This window comes from Lampetra planeri, chromosome 58 (assembly GCF_965212315.1).
Source record: "Lampetra planeri chromosome 58, kcLamPlan1.2.h2, whole genome shotgun sequence".
Classification (NCBI taxonomy): Eukaryota; Metazoa; Chordata; class Hyperoartia; order Petromyzontiformes; family Petromyzontidae; genus Lampetra; species Lampetra planeri.
This window is the reverse complement of record NC_136164.1, coordinates 2,205,819-2,229,281: the sequence shown is the minus strand read 5'-3', so window position 1 is coordinate 2,229,281 and position 23,463 is coordinate 2,205,819. Positions and strand designations below refer to the sequence as shown.

The 23,463-nt window shown below is 56.4% G+C and overlaps 1 protein-coding gene across 2 annotated transcripts in view; it reads left to right on the top strand.

Moving 5' to 3' along the window:
- Positions 1-9,738, top strand: part of LOC144736031 (voltage-dependent T-type calcium channel subunit alpha-1G-like) — a 93,322-nt gene extending 83,584 nt beyond the window's left edge. The window contains exons 33-38 of one of the 2 annotated variants that reach the window (XM_078618672.1): positions 1,395-1,499; positions 1,877-2,002; positions 3,103-3,322; positions 5,207-5,394; positions 6,012-6,509; positions 8,502-9,738. In XM_078618672.1, coding sequence (XP_078474798.1) covers positions 1,395-1,499; positions 1,877-2,002; positions 3,103-3,322; positions 5,207-5,394; positions 6,012-6,509; positions 8,502-9,221 — 1,857 coding nt within the window. In that variant the 3' untranslated portion in view covers positions 9,222-9,738. Of the gene's footprint in view, positions 1-1,355; positions 1,500-1,876; positions 2,003-3,102; positions 3,323-5,206; positions 5,395-6,011; positions 6,510-8,501 lie in introns of both variants that reach the window. The other variant, XM_078618671.1, reaches the window with a different exon arrangement.
- The last annotated feature ends 13,725 nt before the right edge of the window (positions 9,739-23,463 follow it).

Genomic DNA, 23,463 nt, shown 5'->3' with positions numbered 1-23,463 from the left:
TCTCACGACGTTTCGGTCACAACGCAAGCAGCCATCATCAGGTGAAGAACAGGGCTGTCGGTACTCATTTGAGGCCGAGTCAACCTAGGTGAGGCCTAAGACTAGTTCAAATATATGCAAGTGTGAATGGTCATGAGCAGGAATCAAACTCAGGTGGCCAGATTTGTAGCGTTGTGCACTTACTACTGTGCCACCGCTCCCCACACACACTCAGTGTCTTGAGACTTGGCTCCAGGAGACTGGGTCTCAGGGTCTTGAGACTCGGCTCCAGGAGACCGGCTCCAGGAGACCGGGTCTCAGCGTCTTGAGACTCGGCTCCAGGAGACCGGGTCTCAGTGTCTTGAGACTCGGCTCCAGGAGACCGGCTCCAGGAGACCGGGTCTCAGTGTCTTGAGACTCGGCTCCAGGAGACCGGGTCTCAGGGTCTTGAGACTCGGCTCCAGGAGACCGGGTCTCAGGGTCTTGAGATTCGGCTCCAGGAGACCGGGTCTCAGGATCTTGAGACTCGGCTCCAGGAGACCGGGTCTCAGGGTCTTGAGACTCGGCTCCAGGAGACCGGCTCCAGGAGACCGGGTCTCAGGATCTTGAGATTCGGCTCCAGGAGACCGGGTCTCAGGATCTTGAGACTCGGCTCCAGGAGACCGGGTCTCAGGGTCTTGAGACTCGGCTCCAGGAGACCGGCTCCAGGAGACCGGGTCTCAGGATCTTGAGATTCGGCTCCAGGAGACCGGGTCTCAGGGTCTTGAGACTCGTCTCCAGGAGACCGGCTCCAGGAGACCGGGTCTCAGTGTCTTGAGACTCGGCTCCAGGAGACCGGGTCTCAGTGTCTTGAGACTCGGCTCCAGGAGACCGGGTCTCAGGGTCTTGAGACTCGGCTCCAGGAGACCGGGTCTCAGGGTCTTGAGATTCGGCTCCAGGAGACCGGGTCTCAGGATCTTGAGACTCGGCTCCAGGAGACCGGGTCTCAGGATCTTGAGACTCGGCTCCAGGAGACTGGGTCTCCCCCGACACCAACGGTCGCCCGGCAAGAGGCTGGGGCAGCCAAGCAGCGGCCAGCCTCCCTCCGGCATCACCAATTCCCGTTACCTGAGCTCACCTTGGTGTCTCTCCTTCTCTCTCTTTCCGCGTGTTTGTCTGTCTGTTTGTCTCTCTCCAACTCTGTGTGTCTGTGTCTATCCCTGTCTGTCTCTCGTCTCTCCACCTCATTCTCTCCAAGCGTACATCTGTCTGTCTCTCCGTGTCCCTCTCTCCCCTTGCGTCTCTCTCTCTCTCTTGCCCGTGAGTCTCCCTCTCCCCACGTGTCTCCACCCCCCCCACCCGCCGCCCATCTTCTCCTCTCGCTCGCTCTGTGTAAGGAGAAAATGGGCTTCGACAATGTCTCGCTCATCGTCCAGGACTCGATGGAGGCGGAGCTGCTGATGATGGACAACATCTCGGGCTCCGTGTTCCACCACTACGCGACTCCGGTGCCCGAGAAGCGCGCCAACCACAAGCACGAGGTGACGCGTCGCCACCGCCGCCAGCGTGGCCATCACATCAGCATCCGCATCGTCATTGGTTGTCACCGGCATCATAGTCGCGGTGACCACCGTCGTGGTGACCACCGTCGCGGTGGTCATCACCATCGTCACGGTTGTTGGTACCAGTGGCGGCAGCGTCATCATCTTCAGCAACATCGCCATTGCCGTCATTACGAGCATTGCCCTCAACACCACCATCATCACCATGGTCACCACCATCACCACCACCATCACCACCACCATCACCGTCACCACCACCATCGTCACCACCACCACTGTCACCGTCATCACCGCACCACCACCACTGTCACCACCCCCAAGCGTGACCGAGCGTGGGTGCTGTCTGCGTGGCTCAGATCCCCTTTGCGGAGATGGAGGCCATGTCTGTGACGTCGGACAAACTTTCCGAGAAGTCCTGGTCGCTCCCGCTCACTGACGACTCCTACCCAGACGTGGGGGGCACACGCACACCCCAGGCCGAGGTGCTCGCCGCTCACTCGCTCGCTCACCACTCACTCGCTCGCTCACCACTCACTCGCTCGCTCACCAATCACACTCACTCACCACTCACTCTCACCCACTACTCACTCACAAATCACTCTCACCCATTACTCACTCACCAATCACTCACCCATTACTCACTCACCAATCACTCTCACCCACCACTCACTCTCACCCACCACTCACCAATCACTACTCACCCCCCACTCACTCACCAATCACTCTCACCCACCACTCAGCAATCACTCTCACCCACTACTCACTCACCAATCACTCTCACCCATTACTCACCCACTCACACTCACCCATTACTCACCCACCACTCTCACCCGCCACTCACTCATCCACCCACCCACCCCTCACCCACCCACTCACTCTCCAATCACTCTCACCCACCCACGCACCCACTCACACACCCCACACTCACCCACAACTCACTCACCAATCACTCTCACCCACCACCCACTCATCCTCCCACCCCTCACCCACTCACTCACCCACCGACTCACCCATCCACTCACTCACCAATTCACCCACCCACTCGCTCGCCCATTCACACACTCATCGTTCACTCGCACACTTACCACGCATTCGCCAACACATTGCATACTCAAGCCGTGCGCGCGCGTGTGTGTATGTGAGCGGGTCAGTGTGTGGGCGAGTGATTGGGTGGTTAAGGGAGCAAGTGATAAGTTTCACAGATGAGTGATTTTGTGAGCAAGCAAATTCATCGAGCACTCGGCGAGCTGGTGCACGACTTCATGGATGAGCCACTGCACGCTCGATCCAATGACTACACGAGTGACGCCGGCGACCCGAGTGCGGCTCCCGCTCAATGGCCAACATCTGAACTCGTCCTGGGCCTCCCCTAGATCGACTCGGCCTCAGATGAGCACCCGTTGCAGTGTTTAAACATCGCCAACGGGGGGGAGAGACAAACGCGGCCGCGCGTGGTGCCGGCCACCCTCACCTTCGTGCGCCGTGCCGGCCTTTGTAGGTTGCAGCTCACCGTGACAGCGCTTGCCCACAACATGTCCGCTAAGAAGCCCACACGGTGGCGGGGGATCTTTGCCTTTTGCAGGGCTGCTGCGCGGAGGACGCCTCCTCTCCCTGCCCGGAAGCGGGCGACGTCGAAGGCGGCGGCCACCTGCTCTCCGTGCGGAAAGTGAGCATCGGGCGCACCCACTCGCTCCCCAACGACAGCTACATGTTCCGACCCGTCGACTCCGTCGCCGGCCCGCCACTGCCGCCCGACGCAGGGGGGGCGGCGGTCTTCGAGCCGACGACACCAGCAGCAGCAGGTAACAAATACCGCCCCCACCACCATTCCGCATTCCGTTGGCAAGCAGCAAGGATGTCCGTGAGAAGTTAACTTATCGTTTTGACCAGTTTCTCCTAGTTTCAATCAGTTTGTACCAGTTTGTACTAGTTTCAACCAGTTTCAACTAGTTTCAACTAGTTTCAACCAGTTTCAACTAGTTTCAACCAGTTTCTACCAGTTTCAACGAGTTTCAACCAGTTTCTCTCCATGCGTCACGAGGGTTTACGTTCCGCAGAGATGCTCGTGAATAGGACATTTAGTGGGTCATGATTTTGGCCTACGAATGTCGTATAGCGCAATATCTGCAGACACTTCTAAAGCTTCGATATGTTCTCTTTCTCTATTATATCACTTTATCTCTCATCACTTTCTCTCTTGTAACTTTATCTCTCATCGCTTTATCTCTCATCGCTGATATCTATCGTCACTTTATCTCTCATCACTTTATCTCTCATCACTTTCTTTCTCATCACTTTATCTCTCATCACTTTATCTCTCTTCACTTTATCTCTCATCGCTTTATCTCTCTTTCTCTCTCGATGCAGCAGTCGTGTAGAGTTCCAAATGTGATTCGCGGGTAGCAAAAAATCGCAGCTAGCACGTTCATGCACAACGAGGGAACACCATAGCAGTATTCACAATAATCACGTGCACTTGTGACACACATCCACCACCACCACTGCCGCACGGCATTCACTCGTTTTTGTAGAGGCCCGAGGAACCGCAAGCGAGCGGTGAGCTCCCGCCAAATCCCTCCCCGTCCAAGTTCTGCAGTCCCCTATCTATACGAAAGTGTTATAAACCAATTAATGAGTGCTTATGCCGTTCTGTCGCTACTACCGTGTGTGTGGTCACCGTTCCTAGTGAACTTCATTCAGCGATTCGCTCACGGGCGGGGCAGTCGTCATCTCCTTGTCACTCTTGTATCGCGTCGCGGTGGCTAGGAGATGTTTACTCCCTCGCCTGGTGTACAGAAGGTCGTGGGTTCGATCCCGACCCTGATGCCTGCTGCTGTATAATTGGAGTTTGCGTGTCTCTCTCATCATCATCACGGTGGCGAGGAGATGTTAACTACCTCGCCTGCTATACAGGAGGTCGTGGGTTTGATCCCCACCCTGATGCCTGCTGCTGTATATTTAGAGTCTGCGTGTCTCTCTCATCTTCATCACGGTGGCTAGGAGATGTTAACTACCTCGCCTGCTATACAGGAGGTCGTGGGTTTGATCCCCACCCTGATGCCTGCTGCTGTATATTTAGAGTCTGCGTGTCTCTCTCATCATCATCACGGTGGCTAGGAGATGTTAACTCCCTCACCTGCTATACAGGAGGTCGTGGGTTTGATCCCCACCCTGATGCCTGCTGCTGTATATTTAGAGTCTGCGTGTCTCTCTCATCATCATCACGGTGGCTAGGAGATGTTAACTCCCTCACCTGCTATACAGGAGGTCGTGGGTTCGATCCCCACCCTGATGCCTGCTGCTGTATATTTGCGTGTCTCTCTCCCCGTGGTTGCGTGGATTTATTCCCGGGTCTTCCGGGTTTTCCTCCACATTTAGAATCAACGTCGCGTGTTTAGAGTTATTTGGCTGCTATAAACGTACACGTGGCGACGACGGTCAGCCCACTTGTGTGGGCTATCATTTGCGATGGCCAGGTCGCTACTGAAAAACAGAGGCACTGCATAAGCTCAGCGTGTGGGTGGGGGCCTTGCATCTGGTTACGATGAAAACAAAAATAGCGTTCAGTTTTGAAACAGTTCGGTTTCATTGCAGCAACGTTTCCCACGAACCTCACCACCCCCCCCTCCCCATCGCCTCCGTTCCCCCGCCCGCGTGTCGCCTCTCGCCCACGCCGCTGCGTTTAGGCCCGAGGCTGCCGACTCAGCAGTCGCAGGCGGAGGCGGCCTCCTGCACCTTCCTCCAGCTGCCCCCTCCTCCGCCCTTCGCCGCATTTCCCGCGCCGGCGCACGCGCAGGCGGCGGCGGGCGTGCCCCGGCTGCCCCCGCCGGCGCCCCCTCGCTCCCCCAGCTCCCAGAGGCTCCTGCGAAGACAGGTGAGGAACCCCCCATTATCGCATGCTCGCCCGACGCGGATTCTCGGATCCATCCGCGCGGAGCTTCTTGCGGGCAGGAGGGACGAACTCCCCTCTTGAGATGGAGGGAGATCTCGCTTTACGAGGGTTGTCACTGTGCGTACGTACACGCACACGCACAAAGGCAAAGACCCCCCGTATAGCCATAACTGACTCTTGGGGCAAGTGCTGTGAGCGAGTAGCAGCACTGATGAAGACTGGCACAGTACACGAGGTGGTGGGTGGCCAGCACCATGCCTGGCCGTCTTTGTCTCCCAAGTGGCGATGTTTAGACACTGCACGAGGTACTCATTTGAGGCTGAGTAAACCTGGGGGAGGCCTAAGACGGGTTCAAACATACGCCAGTGTCAATGGTCATGAGCGGATTCGAACTCGGGTGGCCAGATTTGTAGCGTAGTGCACTAACCACTGTGCCACCGCTCCACACACACTCAGAGTCTTGAGACTTGGCTCCAGGAGACTGGTCTCAGCATCAGCGACTCTGTTGCTTTATCCACGGCGGTGACGTGACGGTCTGCCGTCACTTCAGTTCTAGTCTAATCTCATCGCCTGATTTCCCGATTCCCTGATTCCCGCAGGCCGCGGTCCGAATGGACTCCATAGACGCCCCGACACTGGGCTCCAAAGACAGCCTCCTCTCCGCCACTCAAGACAGCCCTGTACACCACATGCCTCATCATCAGCAGCAGCAGCAGCAGCAGCCACAACTGCCGCTGGCGCCGCCGCCGCCGCCACCGCCGCTCCCATCTCTGCGGCCGCCCCCCACCGTGCCGAGGCCTCTCCCCCGACGGGTCGGGAGCGGCGGCGGCGGCGCTGCGGCTAACGGGGCGGGGGGGCGGCTGAGCCGGGAGGGCTCGGACCCCAACGATGAGGAGGTGAGGAGGATCACGAGGGGCTCGGCGGCGTCGTCGGGCCGCGAGGTGAAGAAGTGCCACAGCGTGGACGACCGAGGGCTGCTCTCCGTGGCTGCGGCCGCGGCGGCCGCGGCAGCTGCCGCGGCCGGGTCGAGTGCCGGGGCGGCGGGTTGCTGGTGGACGGACGACGCCAGGAGACACTCCATCGAGATCTGCCCCGAGGTTTGTGGCGGGGGAGGGCGCAGCAGCAGTGTGGCTCCGCGGTCCGGTGTAGTGTGGTGTGGTGTGGCTTGGTTTGGAGTAGAGTGGCGTGGCGTGGCGTGGTGTGGAGTGGAGGGGTATGGAGTGGAGTGGAGGGGTGTGGCATGAGTTGAGCTTTGCTTGATTTTGTTGAGCCAGGGTGAGAACTCGAGTGACCGCGCTAGTCGGCGGTTCGGGGGGCGGGAGTGGGGAGGACAACAAGCTAAACACAACAAGCAGTTCTAAATAAATTAGCTCGTCAATCTCGAGGATGATGATAATGATTTAAAAGTGCATTATAGCTCCCAATGGCTTTCTAATATTGGAAGGACGTAGCGTTCCAGACGGCCTCAGAAAGTGCCGCGCGATGCGGTGAACCGTTTCTGTTCGTCAGTTTGACATGAAGCAGCAGTAGGAGGAGAGGAGGCTTTTGCAACCGATATCATCCACAATATCGATCGCCTAAATTTCCGCAATCTAACCCAAAGAAAACCTACATCATGGCCTCTTTGTTCGATTGGTCGGCCAAAAAGCCGCCACTGCGAGGATGGATGGGAGTCATCCTCGCAGCCTGCTCCGGCCCATTTTGACGTGGCACGCGTGGCACGGTTGGTGTGTGTTGGCATAGTAGGGGGCACAGGTGGTGCTTTAGAGGCCACAGCTGGTGGTGCATCGGCCGGTCATCTCCCCACGGCACGGCACCTGCAGGGTCCGCCCCGTGACCTCCTGCCATGCGGGGCGTTCGACACTTTCACGTGGCCTTGAAGTGCACACGGCCCGGCACGGGTGCCGCGGTGACGTCACCGCCGCTTAGTGGCGAATGGCGGCTGCTGTTGTTGCTGGTAGTGGTGGTGTGTGTGTGTGTGTGAGACGAGATTTTGTTGAGGAAGCAGGAGAGGAGTCTCGTTGGCCCGGCATCCGCCACGGCAACCAGAAACTTCGGTCCTCACGAGGTCGCGTTCCAGCTGGTTCCTGGGCAACCAGACTCGGGGTCCATCGATTAATTTGGCAGCTGCTGATGATGACGACGATTATTATAATGATAACGATGACGACGATTATTTTATCGTCGTCATCGTTATCATTATCGTCATCACCATCATGCTCTTGTTGCATTGAACGGGTCGCATAACTTATGTGGAGTGCTCTTGCAAATTTAAAAAAATCTGGCAAACCAGCGGCACATTCTTATGAAGCCAGAATCTGCTGACAACATTCCCAGAGAGTCAACGCCAGTCCCGAGGTGTGAACAAATGATGCTGCTGCTGGATCACGAATAAGAAGAAGAGGCTTAACCCTCGCTGGCAATCATACGGGAGGCGTGAAGATCATAGCTAACAACATCTCATCAGTGCCCTACCTTATTACAGACCATTTCAGATCTTATTGGTCACCGCGTGCCCTTATACATCTCAACGTTCATCCTGCAAAGCCCAATCACAAGGAAGAAACACGAACAAATAGACAAACATTATTATTCTTTTGCCCATATTGAAACGGCGTATGGGCTTGAAAACTCAATTTCCCTGCACAAGAATACGGGGTAAACCATGTGGGTTGACACGGGATAGAAGATGTTCAAACGGCAAATCGACACCGATCGGCAAGGCATCGGAAGTCTGCGTTAACCGCACGCTCGCATACTCATGGTGAAACGTGCAAACAAAGATGCATCCTTGGTTTTGCTTTATGTATAATAATTAATATTTAATAATTTATATATAATAATTTATATTTAATAACTTATATTTCCTAATTAATATTTAACAATTTATATTTAATAATTTATATTTCATAATTTATATTTTATAATTAATATTTAATAATTTATATTTCATAATTTCTGTGCAATCGTTGCATCGCCGTGCTGTCTCTTGCCCTGGCTGCCTCCGCCCGCCCCCACCCCTGCCCCCCCTCACCCCCCCCCCCCCCCACTCTACCCCCCCCCACCCCACCCCCTCCACGGCCCCGTAGATGCAAACGCGAGCCGACCGTCGCGGTTCCCTGGCCCCCCTTGAGGGCAGACGCTCCCCGCGCCCCCCCCCCACGCAAAGAAAAACTCAGCCCCCCCTGCATCTCCGTCGAGCCTCCGCCGTCGGAAACCTGCGGCGGCGGGTAACGGCCAGGGCGGCGGCGGCGGCAGCCCTCCGGCCACCATCGCCGGCTGCGCCACCACCCCTCGTCTCCGCCGACGCACCCCGTGCAGCGCCGAGTCGTCGCAAGACGGCAGCGGAGCCTCCGAGGAGTCCTGTAGGCCGCCGCCGCTGCTCCTGCCGCCGCCGGCGACGCCGCCACCGCCGTCAGCGTCGTCGTCGTTCGGTTCCAATTCTTCGTCGTCGTCGTCTTCGTCGTCGCCGTCGCCGTTTTTCTTGGCCGTGCCGTGGTCCGAGAGCTCCCCGCGGCCTCCGGCGCAGGCTCCGGCCCAGGCCACGCCGAGGCCGCCCATGCCCCCTCTCCCGGCGCCGCCGCTGCTGCCGCCGCCCCACAAGAAGCAGAAGCGGGGCGGGGCGGAGCGGCGGCCCGACGGAGCGTCTCGCGACGACGCCGCACCAAGGGACGCGCCGCCCGCCATCGCCGCCGCCAAGCACGGCGACGTGGCGCAGCAGCCGCTGCTGCTGCTGCCGCCGCCGCAGCCGCTGCTGCCGTCTCCGGCGGCGACGGCCTGCCCGCACGGGCGAATGCGGTCGCCGTTGATGAAGCAGAGGACGTTGGCGAAGCAGGACGAGCAGTAGGGACAAGACGCCTCGGACCTCGGTGGCGGCAGTACCGCGGGCCGGCGTCGACTTTGCCGGAGACGCGCGAGCGAGTGCGAGCGAGCGAGCTGGTGCCGTCGAGATTCTGTATTGGGGGGTCCTGGCCGGTTGGGGTGGGTGGATTGCCGCGCCTCTCTGAGCGAGCTCACGCCGGCTGCGCCGTAGCCACCGTGCCGGCAAAATTTCTTAACCAGATTTCGGGCTGCCGTCTGATATTGCACCCAGGGTTGTCCCCTGCGTAGCGAAGTTGAACGTTGTTGTTGTTGATTTTAATTTCAGCCCAATCGCCAATTTGATTCGAAAGGTTGCGACATTTGTTATTTTGGTTTTAATCGGCTCGAGCCCACTCTCGTTTATCGATGAAATTGGGACGAGCCACCCTCCACTTCGCCGTGACGACGGAGCGCTCCATGGAGGGAAGGAGGGGGGAGAGGAATGGGAGGGATGGAGAGGGAGGGGAGGGATGGAGGAGAGGGAGGGAGGCAGGAGAGGGAGGAAGGGAGGGAGGAAGGGAGGGAAGGAGGGAGGAGAGGGATGGGAGGGATGGAGGATAGGGGAGGGAGGAGAGGGAGGGAGGGAGGGAGGAGAGGGAGGGAGGGAAGAGAGGGAGGGAGGGAGGAGAGGGAGGGAGGCAGGGAGGGAGGGAAGAGAGGGAGGGATGCCTTATTGTCGAAAGCAAGACGGGCCTCTGCGCCGTTACCATCCAGGGCAGTTTGCCCCTCATTTCAGGATGGCGCGAGGCTCTGCCGCAAGTCGGAGATCCCGAAGGGGGTTGCTTTTTTTGTTCCCCCCCCCCCCCCGAGCCGTCATCCTCCTCCCACTGCCTGCGACAACACGACGGCCGCGTTCCTCATTTCGCGTCTGCTGCGACCGATCGGGGTGTCCTCGACATTTACCCGGCTCAGTTAGGGGCGGGATTCCCGGTCAGCATGCCGATGTTGGCTCCTGGTTGGGACCGTTGGACCAATGCTCCGTGTTTACTGGGGCACCCCAGTACATTAAATCCATGGGACCACGGTGAGAGGGAGACACGCAAACTCCAAATATACATCAGCAGGCGTCGTCAGGGTCGGGATGGAACCACCGACCTCCTGTATACCAGGCGAAGTAGTCAACATCTCCGAGCCACCGTGGCGCCTGTCCACTCCGCGTTGTTCGTCTGGAGCCGCCGTGGCTTGCGCCACCGCCGTGGCTTGCGCCACCGCCGTGGCAGCAGCGGCCTTTTGCACCCCATCCCGTGAGCTGCTCGAGACCAAATCGGCCTTGTGGGAGAAGAATACTCAAACATTGCCTCCGAGCGTTCTTAGCGCAGATGAGAGACGCACACACACACATATATATATTTACCAATGTATATTTGAGAAAAGAGAACGCGTTTCCAATCGACGTCGAACTAATTTTCAATGTATTTTACCGCAGAGATCACGACATTAATAATTATTATTATTCGCGAAGGCGACGTTTTTTTTGACTTGAGGCAGCCCCCCCACGGTAAGCGTGCAACACAGGGGCCCACGGTTAGCACGACGTTGGGGGAACGTTGGCACGACGTCGGGGGAACGTTGGTCGTGCGACAGGCGAGCGTTGCTACGTTGGCACGCGGTGGGGGCTGGTTGGGGGTGGTGGTCAACAATCGCCGCGTCGCAGACACTTAACGAGGCAGGCACCGCTGAGATTCCGGGTTCGACGTGCGAGACCTGGGGGGTGTGGGGGTGGGGGGGGAGCGTTTTTCGGTGTCTTTCAAATCAGTCGGGGGGGGTGGGGGGTGTGGGGGGGGTGGGGTGGGGGTGTGGGGGTGGGTGGGTTCATAATTGCCTTGGTCATACACACTGAGCTGCCTCCGCTGAGATCCTGGGTCCGCCCCCCCCCCCCCCCAGCGGTCCAGGGATGTTTCTTTTGGTCGTCTCTCTCGCGAGCGGCCCGCCGGCTCATCGTGGCCGCGTCCGAGATGCCGACATTGGCCACTGGTTTCGAGCCCCCCACCCCCCGGGGTGTCTCGGTATGGGCTCGTAATGTGGCTTCGTGTGCGGTGTTAGCGAGAGGCGGTGTGGGAGCAGATCCTTAAATCACATATCAGATATATTTATCGCATATTCGTGCGTTGAAGCAGTGTGTGTGTGTGCGCGTGTCGTGGTTACTACGCGTGCGTGCTATACAATTATGCAGGTACTTTCTGGAGTCACAAGTATACGGTTTTTAAATTGCGTGCACCTATATATATATTTGTGAGTACACGAGACTAAACACACTGCACGGTGCCGTATATGTGTGTGTGTGTATATACGTGCAACAGAAAATATGAAGTGCGTAACGCGGTGGCCTATGAGCAGAGTTGCTTCACTGATTACCACCGGGCAATTTCTGCATCCAACCCCTGCCCCCGTCCCCCTTTTGTTTTATTTTAGGCTGAGTCGACCTAGGGGAGGTACAGGCCGGGTCACTCATTCTAAAGGGTGGTGGTGGTGGGGGCGTGGGCAGGCCAAACGTTGCCAGTTTCAGGTGATATTTTTGAGGGACCTTATGAGCTCGGAAGCTCTCAAGTCGGGTTTGGCCAATTTAAAAATAAAATACCGTTTACCGTGACGGACGTGACACATCGGAGAGCAAGAAGTGAAAAATACAAATGATTCGAACGTAAAAAACAGCGATCTTTCACTGCCGCGCTCTGGGTAGCGTGCCCATCGGTTATTTATTTTCTTTGGCTGCCCGCAGTCAGGACGATGCGCGGTCGCTGGCTCCCATTGGCTGCGAAGGAGGGGGGGGGGGAACGGTAAGAACCGATCGACAAGGACCCAGCGTGGGGCGAAACCGTGAACCGGTTACCCGTACCGAGTTCGTCTCGGTACGCGGGGTCAGCCCGAATGCGCGCGAGCGGGACGACCCCGCGTACCGAGTTCGTCTCGGTACGCGTGCCCGGCGGCGTTACGTTTCATTTCGAGAGATGCCTAGTCGGAGGAAGAGTGAGGAGTGGCGCCGGTGTGGTTTCTTTTTAAGGACGTCGTCGACACTCGGCGCAGAGAGCCGCAGCGACGCGACCGCCGCCACTCTCCGATAGCCGGCGCCAAACACGGAGCCACGGCCGCCCCTCCGCGTGGCCTCGCCCCGGGAGCCTCGGTGACGTCTTCTGAGCCGAAGAGGTGCAGGCAAAGATCCTCCGCGTCGGTTTTTGTTCCGGTTCCGTTCCGGTGACGCACAAACGTACGTTTGACACAACTCATCGGAAACGGAATCCAAAGTGAAAACTGACGACGTACATGTATGTACGTACGTGTACATGTCTGTATGCATGTGCACGTACGTACACGTACAGACACACGTGCGTGCGTGTACGTGCGTCGGCGGAACGGTTAATGGGTTTACGTGTCCGAGGCTGACGTCTGCTCCTGTGAGCGCTCGCGGGCAGATTTGTTACATACCAGCAGCCCCGTTTTGTCAATCCACTGCTGGACGAGTGGTCTGGCATTGCAGGACGGAAACGTATTTTAAATAACAAAAAAGAATCGCCACGTATTGAGGGCGCTTGATTATCGGCGCATGAGGTGCGGGTCGGTGGCTAAAGCAGACGGAGTTACAAGCAAATTGCACTGCGAGAGAGAGAGTCTTGTTTATCTTGTCGAGATAAAACGAACAAAGTTTGTTTCTTGTGAGCGTGCGTGCAACTGACGAAGGGTTTCCACAGGTATTCTCTTACTTCCCAACTGATGCAGATTTCAGCGGTTGGCTGCTGGTCACTTAACCGCCCCCCCCCCCCCCTTTCGCCGCGCACCGGTTTGTGCAGCTCTTGAGAGCAGGGGGAAAGTATAAAATATCGGCGGTGTGTCGCTTAGAGCCGTGGTGTTGGCAGGTACAGACTCTCGACTATCCACGTGCGGTTTGTCCGATTTGCGGATTGACCACGGCACCTGAGATTTAGACGCCAACTCGTGGATTTTCCCCTTAAGCCCAAATGAATCATCTAAAAAACAGTCATACAACGTTATTATTCTCGGAAACTTTTATTGCAAGTCGCATCCTTTAACCGTAATCCACTTGAGATCGCCTCTACAGTACAGTAGTTGCCATAGCTTTACAACAGTGGGCGGAGTTTGATGTTGATTGGCGTGGCTCTGCTGCTGTCATTATTTTAGTGGGCCGAGTCTTCTGCTGGGTGGGAGCAGGAAAGTGTATCACTGATCTCGCGCATCGATCAGTCAATCGGTCGTTCGTTTTTGGCATCGAGATCCGTGGAAAATGGCCATTATTTGGATTGTCCGCAATTTTGACTGATCCGCGGGCCGTCATTTGCGTGGATAATCGATAGTCTACTGGGTAGCGCTTGCAGGGCTCACACCATGGTCCCCCCATAGGTTGGGGCCTGGTTTGCAAAGTAACGGCTGGCGGCAGGTTAACTCCTCCTGATGTCGACGCCCCTTGACGGTTCATGCAGAGGAAGATTTTCTTGACACAAGCCTGGGTGCAAACCCCGAGGATGATTTCTAGCAGCCCCGATGCCTTATGCCGAAAAGGTAATCCATTTCTAATCACAGCACTCGTCTTCGTTGTCAGACGGAGGCGTCAGGCCTACGTCGAAACCCTGTCCCTAACTCGAAGTGCTAACTTGGAAGACAAGTAGAGCCCTGGCTCTGACTCGAAACACCAACACTTGGACCTTATGGCGAGACCCCGGGGCCCCCAATAAACCGAAGTCAAAATCGTAATTAATTAATAACTTTTTGGCGACTCCGTCCCACCTCGCACATAAACGCCGCGACCCACCAAATATCAATCCTCTCGTTCTTCACCAAGCACCCGTCGTTGCCAAAATTGGCGTAGTCATGAACAAAACTTTGAAACCTTGACTTAAAGCTTTCGTGACTGCAGGAATTCATATGCGTGGGTCTTTCGGTAAAGTCACGTCGATAGGTTCAATGAAAATAACAAAAATAAAACTACGACGTTTCGATCGCAACACAAGCGGTCTTCCTGAAGGCGACCGCTTGTGTTGAGATCGAAACGTCCTGAAGACGACCATTTGCGTTGCGTTTGAAATGTCGTAGTTTTTTGTTATTTTCTTTGAACCTGTCTACGTGACTTTACCGAAAGACCCAAGAATATAAAACTTCGATTAGTGCATCGTGTAGAGCTTGTCGAGTAGAATCGATTGCCGTATCGTTCGCCTTCAACAGACATAAAATGACGTCGCAACGCAGTTCATGCAAGAGCCGGGGGCTTATGGGACAAGGGGGTCCCGCCATAAGGTTCCTTGCGTAAGCCCTGAAGCACAGCTTCAAAATGGAGAACATCAATCCAGGAGGTCGGAATACCCGGGCAGCGAACACGCCGGTGTTACGTTAATGAGCCATAACTCCTAACCCCGCCGCTGACTCACGACTCCTCAAGCTAACCCCGAACAATCACGGACGCAAGCCCCTGCCGCTAACCTCTAACGATGACCCTCACTCTTGCACCAACCCGATTCCCCCGAACACTAAAATCCCCCGCCTATACAATTGGCTTGCCCACACACTGAAGCTCATGTGGTGCCATTCCGAAACACTGAAAACAACAAAACTCACACTCGTCAAGAACACTGCCTTAAAGAGGAAAATGGTGCAGGTGACGTTTCAGGCAACGGTCCTTCATGATGGCAGAGCACAGAACCGCCCCGCGCGAGGAATAACGCCAAGGAACAGTGCACGCACAATGCAATGTCATCGCCATCGGGCATGATCTGTCCACTGCTGGACAAAGATTTATCCGATTCATAACGGGAGAGCTGACCCGTCGAGTTTTCATCTTTGAGAATCAATCACGGGTGGGGTGGGTGTGGACGGTGGGACGGGGGGTGGTTTACTTGTACGAGTACTTCAGATAGTGATTGACGATAACTGAGCTACCACTTGGCAATCAGGCAAAGACTGACAGCGCAGAGGCTATCATCGCCCAAGGATGCTGCTGCCGCTGCCATTCACGGGACCAGCCTGAAGCCTGCAGAAGTCCCGCGGTAGTCAGCGACGTGGCTGCCGTGCTTGGGGTGATCCCGATCGAGTCATTCTGCGGTGTAATTTTTATCGCTTGGAACCCGTGATGCGCCAACGGGGACCCGCTCACGGGGACCCGCCAACGGGGACCCGCTCACGGGGACCCGCCAATGGGGACCCGCCAACGGGGACCCGCTCACGGGGACCGCTCACGGGGACCCGCTCACGGGGACCCGCTCACGGGACCCGCTCACGGGGACCCGCTCACGGGGACCCGCTCACGGGGACCCGCTCACTGGGACCCGCTCACGGGGACCCGCTCACGGGGACCCGCTCACGGGGACCCGCTCACTGGGACCCGCTCACGGGGACCCGCTCACGGGGACCCGCTCACGGGACCCGCTCACGGGGACCGCCAACGGGGACCCGCTCACGGGGACCGCTCACGGGGACCCGCTCACGGGGACCCGCTCACGGGGACCTGCTCACTGGGACCCGCTCACGGGGACCCGCTCACGGGGACCCGCTCACGGGGACCCGCTGACTGGGACCCGCTCACGGGGACCCGCTCACGGGGACCCGCTCACGGGGACGCACTCACGGGGACCCGCTCACGGAGACCCGCTCACGGAGACCCGCTCACGGGGACCCGCTCACGGGGACCGCTCACGGCCGCTTGCCGGGTGGCGGGGGACGGCACTCCGTAGGGGGGCATCCGAACTGCGAAAAAGCGGCGAGTGAACGCAGTCCCAGTGGGCCGTGTCTCCTCCTCCTACTCCTCCTCATCTTCCTCCTCGTGTCTCCTCCTTCCTTCTGCTTCTTCTCCTCCTCCTCCTTCTTATCCTCCTCCTCTCTCCTTCTCCTTCCCTCTCCTCCTTCCTCCTTCCTACTTCTGCTCATCCTATTCCCTCCAATGAGGCCTCTGTTCCACGTAGCACTTTCCCACTCACGCCAGAGAGAGTCAATGTGTTACAATCTCAGGAGCCGAGCACAGACGGAGCCCTCACCGGGCTGAGACCACTACACTCTACACTACACTACACACTACTACACCATAGACTACTCTACACTACTATACACTACACTGCTATACACTACTATACACTACACTACTATACACGACACTACTATCCACTACACTATCCACTACTACACACTACACTACTATACACTACACTACTACACACTACACTATACACCACTACTATTCACTACATTACTACACACTACACTATACAATACACTTCTAGTCACTGGACTACTATTCACTACACTATTCACTACACTACTATATACTACACCACTATACACTACACTATTCCCTACACTACTATACACTACACTACTAAACACTACACTACTATTCACTACACTATCCACTACACTTCTATACACTACACTGTCCTGTTACAAATTTACGTCACTCTACACTACACTATACACTACAGTACTACTCTCTGTCTCTCTCTCTCTGTCTCTATCTCTCTGTCTCTCTCTATCTCTCTCTACCTCTCTCTGTCCCTTCGCACATCCGCAACGTCATCAAATGCGCCTCCGACCGCTGTCAAGCGACATCTCGAGGCCTCTCCCGATCCGCGTTCGGGGCCAGGGCTTCCCAGCAGCCCTGCGCATCTTCACTTGTTGACTTGTCTCCAAAACGCCTGGCGCGTTGTAAATGATTATCGCCGCCACCACCGTCGTCGTCGTCAACTCGCCACGCTTGACAGCATGGTTTAGTCACGGCCAGTCGCCGGAACACGCGGATTCGATCCCAGGCTTGTCAGCGGCAAAAGGAGTGTCGCCAATGTGGATGATACATCACGGCCACCACCCGGCGGTGTTGCCCCAAACCAATAATACTAATACTACGACTACTACTACGCGTGTCCCACCTGGGCACGTGCATCTGTGCGCACACTCGCGCAGCGACCAGCAGCCACGCGCACACCGCCTGGCAGTGCAGTACAACGCCTGGGGGGAGGGGGGAGGGGGGGACAGTTCCGCTTGAAGGGGCAAGCGAACACCGTCAAGGCTTCGGGCACACGGTGTCTCATGAGCAGTCCTGGGGGGCGGGGGGGCTCTCACTTGAATCAGTGCTGGGGGGCGGGGCGGGCTCTCACTTGAATCAGTGCTGGACAACTGCCGATCTTTCGTTCCTCTCTCTAAGCTATGGGTCGGAGACGGCGGCGGGGGGGGGGACATCCATTATGACGCGAATGTCATGGGGCGACACACCCCACACGCGACTCGACGTCACCGCGCCGCCGCAGGGCACGCGGCAGATGACGCGCTGGGCGCATTGTGACACGGGGCGCTGGAGAGAGAGAGAGGGGCGCTCCTGAAAAGTTCACTTTTGAGGTCCTCATCGGGAAGCCCACGAAGCTTGAGACACAGACACACTGATGGGACAGCTCTGGGTAGTGACAGTCCTGGGTAGAGACAGTCCTGGGTAGTGACAGTCCTGGGTAGTGACAGCCCTGGGTAGAGACAGTCCTGGGTAGAGACAGTCCTGGGTAGAGACAGTCCTGGGTAGAGACAGTCCTGGGTAGAGACAGTCCTGGGTAGTGACAGCCCTGGGTAGAGACAGTCCTGGGTAGAGACAGCCCTGGGTAGAGACAGTCCTGGGTAGAGACAGCTCTGGGTAGAGACAGCCCTGGGTAGAGACAGTCCGGGGTAGAGACAGCCCTGGGTAGAGACAGTCCTGGGTAGAGACAGCCCTGGGTAGAGACAGCCCTGGGTAGAGACAGTCCTGGGTAGAGACAGTCCTGGGTAGAGACAGTCCTGGGTAGAGACAGCCCTGGGTAGAGACAGTCCTGGGTAGAGACAGCCCTGGGTAGAGACAGCCCTGGGTAGAGACAGCCCTGGGTAGAGACAGTCCTGTGTAGTGACAGCCCTGGGTAGAGACAGCTCTGGGTAGTGACAGCCCTGGGTAGTGACAGTCCTGGGTAGTGACAGTCCTGGGTAGTGACAGCCCTGGGTAGAGACAGCTCTGGGTAGTGACAGTTCTGGGTAGTGACAGCTCTGGGTAGTGACAGCCCTGGGTAGAGACAGTCCTGGGTAGTGACAGTCCTGGGTAGAGACAGTCCTGGGTAGTGACAGTCCTGGGTAGTGACAGCCCTGGGTAGTGACAGCCCTGGGTAGTGACAATCCTGGGTAGTGACAGTCCTGGGTAGAGACAGTCCTGGGTAGAGACAGCCCTGGGTAGAGACAGTCCTGGGTAGTGACAGCCCTGGGTAGAGACAGTCCTGGGTAGTGACAGCCCTGGGTAGTGACAGCTCTGGGTAGAGACTGCCCTGGGTAGAGACAGCCCTGGGTAGAGACAGCCCTGGGTAGAGACAGTCCTGGGTAGTGACAGCCCTGGGTAGTGACAGCTCTGGGTAGAGACAGCCCTGGGTAGTGACAGCTCTGGGTAGTGACAGCTCTGGGTAGTGACAGTCCTGGGTAGAGACAGTCCTGGGTAGAGACAGCCCTGGGTAGTGACAGCTCTGGGTAGTGACAGTCCTGGGTAGAGACAGTCCTGGGTAGAGACAGTCCTGGGTAGAGACAGCCCTGGGTAGTGACAGTCCTGGGTAGTGACAGTCCTGGGTAGAGACAGTCCTGGGTAGTGACAGTCCTGGGTAGAGACAGTCCTGGGTAGAGACAGCCCTGGGTAGAGACAGCCCTGGGTAGAGACAGTCCTGGGTAGTGACAGTCCTGGGTAGTGACAGTCCTGGGTAGAGACAGTCCTGGGTAGAGACAGTCCTGGGTAGAGACAGCCCTGGGTAGTGACAGTCCTGGGTAGAGACAGTTCTGGGTAGTGACAGTCCTGGGTAGTGACAGCCCTGGGTAGTGACAGTCCTGGGTAGTGACAGTCCTGGGTAGAGACAGTCCTGTGTAGTGACAGCTCTGGGTAGTGACAGCTCTGGGTAGTGACAGCCCTGGGTAGTGACAGTCCTGGGTAGAGACAGTCCTGGGTAGAGACAGCCCTGGGTAGTGACAGCTCTGGGTAGTGACAGCCCTGGGTAGTGACAGTCCTGGGTAGTGACAGCTCTGGGTAGAGACAGCCCTGGGTAGTGACAGCTCTGGGTAGTGACAGCTCTGGGTAGTGACAGCTCTGGGTAGTGACAGCCCTGGGTAGAGACAGCCCTGGGTAGTGACAGCCCTGGGTAGAGACAGCCCTGGGTAGAGACAGCCCTGGGTAGAGACAGTCCTGGGTAGTGACAGCCCTGGGTAGTGACAGCCCTGGGTAGAGACAGCCCTGGGTAGTGACAGCTCTGGGTAGTGACAGCTCTGGGTAGTGACAGTCCTGGGTAGTGACAGCTCTGGGTAGTGACAGCTCTGGGTAGTGACAGTCCTGGGTAGAGACAGCCCTGGGTAGAGACAGCCCTGGGTAGTGACAGCTCTGGGTAGTGACAGCTCTGGGTAGTGACAGTCCTGGGTACTGGGTAGTCACCGTCCTGGGTAGCAGCTGCCTCGCCCCTGGGGCCTCGTGGCTAAGAGGAGATGGAGGCGTTGTGCGCGCTGCGGCGGGGTTTGTGAATCTTAATTTAAAAGTATTTGTAACGCCGTCGGCAAAGATGTTTGTACATAAATGATTTATATTTTTTTGAAGAGACACAACTGGGCGTTTTTTGTGTGATTTAGCAACATTCGTGTGGCAATCTTAATACTACTGGTGAAGAATAATGAATTAATGTTCAGTCTGTAAAGGATAACGAAATCTTAAACATTTAACCTGTACGCACGGCCTCGTTTCAAGTGACTAGGTATTTAATTTTCCCGGCGTTGCGTATTCGAAACTAACCCGATGTATATATCGTGTGAAGTATGTCAGGTCGAGTAATAATAATAATAATAATTAATAAATCAAGGGTACGAGGAGTTGATGGGAACGTCTGTGGGGTGGTGAGGTTATAGGAGGTGCGAGGCGCTCCACACAACACGGAGATTGTCGATTTAAAACAAATAAAGTGGCGCGAGGATCTGTCGGAGCAAGGTTTTCATCAGAAGCTTCACGTGACGGAGTGAGGTGTGCGGCAGCGGCGGCGGCTGCTGCTGCGTTTGGACATCGTGGGGAGCAGGGAGCTCTGTCGTGGGGGGGGGGGGGGTCTGTGCGGGGGGGTCTGTGGGGGGAGTCTGTGGGGGGGAGAGTGTCCGTGTGGGGGGGGTTTGTGTGTGGGGGGTCTGTGGGGGGGGGGGGGGTCCGTGTGGGAGGAGGTCTGTGTGTGGGGGTCTGTGGGGGGGGGTCCGTGTGGGGGAGAGGGTCCGTGCGGGGGGGTCCGTGTGGGGGGGTCCGTGTGGGGGGGGGGTCCGTGTGGGGGAGAGGGTCCGTGTGGGGGGGCGGTCTGTGTGTGGGTGGGGGTCCGTGTGGGTGGGCGGGGTCCTTGCGCGTTGACTGCGAGGGAGAGAGGGTAAACCAGTGAGAGGTTTGGAGAGATCCGGACAAACGTGAAGAGAAGGGGTAGGGGGGGTTACAGAGATAACGATTGTGAGGGATGGCAGCTCAAGCGCCCTGGAAACAATGAGAAGACATCTTTAAGTTCTGAGACAATTCTGGGGAATCTGGACAAATCCCAGAGAGGTGTCAGGAGAGGCTCCAACTCACCGCAGTCAGCGACTCGCTCACCCACTCACTCACCCGCTCACTCACTCACTCACCCGCCCGCCTGCTCGCTCGTTCACCCGCCTGATGATGACGACGACGATGATGATATTGGTGATGATGGCGATGGCGGTGTTGACCGACGACGATGATGATGGTGAAGATGGTTATGAGGATGCTAACGGTGAAGATGATGAATATGATGACGGTGAAGATGATGATGATGAATATGATGATGACGACGAACGAACGGCGGGCTCTGGCGCATGGACCATCTTCAGTGCGCCTCAGAGAGTCCTGCAGAGGACCTCACCCACCGCTAACATCACGACTCTGGGAAAACACAAATCCCCTCCTCCCCACACCCGTGTCACACCCCCCACACACCCTCGGTCTGTCTTCAAATCGACAACTCACGACCCCCGAGATCACTCGGGAGAAGAGCAGGGAGGACGAGGAGGAGGAGGGGGGAGTCTCCTGCACGACGATTCCGTCCTTTTTCTGTGCCCCTAAGGGGCCGTCCATAAATGACGTCACGCACCTGAGAAATGTGACGTCACATCAAAATGCGCAACTTTAAAATAAATATAGACAACACGTTCTACTTAATTAAATATACTTTTTAATAAATGTTTTCTCCTACAACATCAGAGTGCAGCGCCACATTAAATACGCACTACAATGACAATAGTTTAAAGCGATTTGAAGCATGGGCGGGGGGCAGAGCTTTGTGACGTCACATTTGAGGGGGGGGGGTCTGACTTTTTGTGACGCCGTGTGACTAGGGGGGGGGGGGTAAAAAATCGTCCACAATCGCGTGACGTCATTTATGGACGGCCCCTAAGCCAAGCAGCAGCGCGTCACTTAGGTATCCCAGGCCTCTGTGTGGTTCACGGTACACGGTGCGCTATGATGGACGTTGCTCAGTGTTTATCGGTCGGTCACTATTGCATTAATCCACGTACGTATTTACATATTTATATCAAAGTATATAATTTAAACTCGTGCGTTCACATATATTACACCCGGCCCCGTGGTTGAATTCAATTGTTCTTTGAAGGCAGATGGAACCCAACCGACAAGGCAGCGGTCCACGTTTGCAGAGAGCCACCTTCGCCTGGTAGCTTAACATTGAGATGCACTCCAACAACCAAATTGTCTATCCCCCCCCCCTCCACCCACAAACGCAAATCTCATCCCGGGCTGTCCTATCGGCGTCCAAAGTCGTGGGGCGGCGCCAAGTGTGGGTTGACTGACAGCCCTTCTTCCGGGACGTGCCGGCACGCAACGGAAGAGTAGGCCAAATACAACACGTGGCCTCCACAAGGAGGCACCTTTCGAGAGATGCGCTCCTGGTTGAGGCTGCGTGTGGCGGTGGTGGTGGTGGTGGCGGTGATGGTGGTAGTGGTGGGTGGTGCTGACGGTGGTGGTGCTGGCGGTGGTGATGGCGGTGGTGGTGGTAGTGGTGGTGTTGCTGGTGGTGGTAGTGGTGGTGGTGGTAGCGGTGGCTGGTGGGCAGGCGGGCGTGATGAGCGCTTGCCAGTGCTGCGCCTTTAGCACCGTGCAGCCGACGGCGCTGTGCGGGATGCACGGGGGGTGGGGACCTACTGGAACATCTGTTTAAAATAACTAACAAAGAGCTTTATAGCTCATCGGATTCCTCCAGCGGTCGGAATTTCGATTCCGCCTGGCGGCGTGGCCCGCCGCTCGCTTGCGCCGCGGGCTCCCTCTGCCTTCTAGGGTTCTACATGACTCGTTAGAGACGTGAGCGGGATTACTTCGTTTCGTTTGTTTACAAAAGATCGTTACCTTTTTTGTGTGAAAGGTATTTAATCACTAACTCAACGGTGGTGTTTATTTTTGTTGTTCTCCCCCCCACCTCCTCCACCACCACCACCACCACCTCCTAAGGTCTTCTTAATTTGAACTAATAAAGACAATCACGTAATAAAGACAAATGTCGAACCCCGCTCATCGTGCCGAACGTCTTCACGGTGCTTTTCTCTCTTCTCGCGCCGCCTTAGAGTTCAAACGCGCCCGGCGGTCCCTGAGGGGGCAGCTTCGTGCGTAGACGGTGGGGGGGACAACAACACCACCAACAACAGCAAAAACAACAACACCATCAACAACAGCAAAAACAACAACACCATCAACAACAAAACCGACATCAGAATCAACGACACCACCAACAAAATCAACAACAAAAACAACGCCAACAACAACACCAACATAATCATCAACAAAGCCAAAACGACAACAAAATCAAACACAACACCGACAAAATCATCAACAACAACAACAACAACACCACCACCAACAACAAAAACAACACCATCAACAACAAAACAGACATAAAAATCAACGACACCACCAACAAAATCAACACCAACAACAAAAACAACGCCAACAACAACAAAATCAACAACCACACCAGAAACAACACACAGAGAGCCGGTTATCACCTACAATCCTGAGTTCAACGCCTGGGCCTGGTTGTGTTTGTGTGTCTCTCTCTCTGACGGTTCACAATGGCCATGTTGGAGACACTGACCCAGATATTCTGAGACCCTGGGTTTCAGCCCCGGTGTGTGTGTCTGACGGTTCACAATGGCCATGTTGGAGACACTGACCCGGCGATTGTG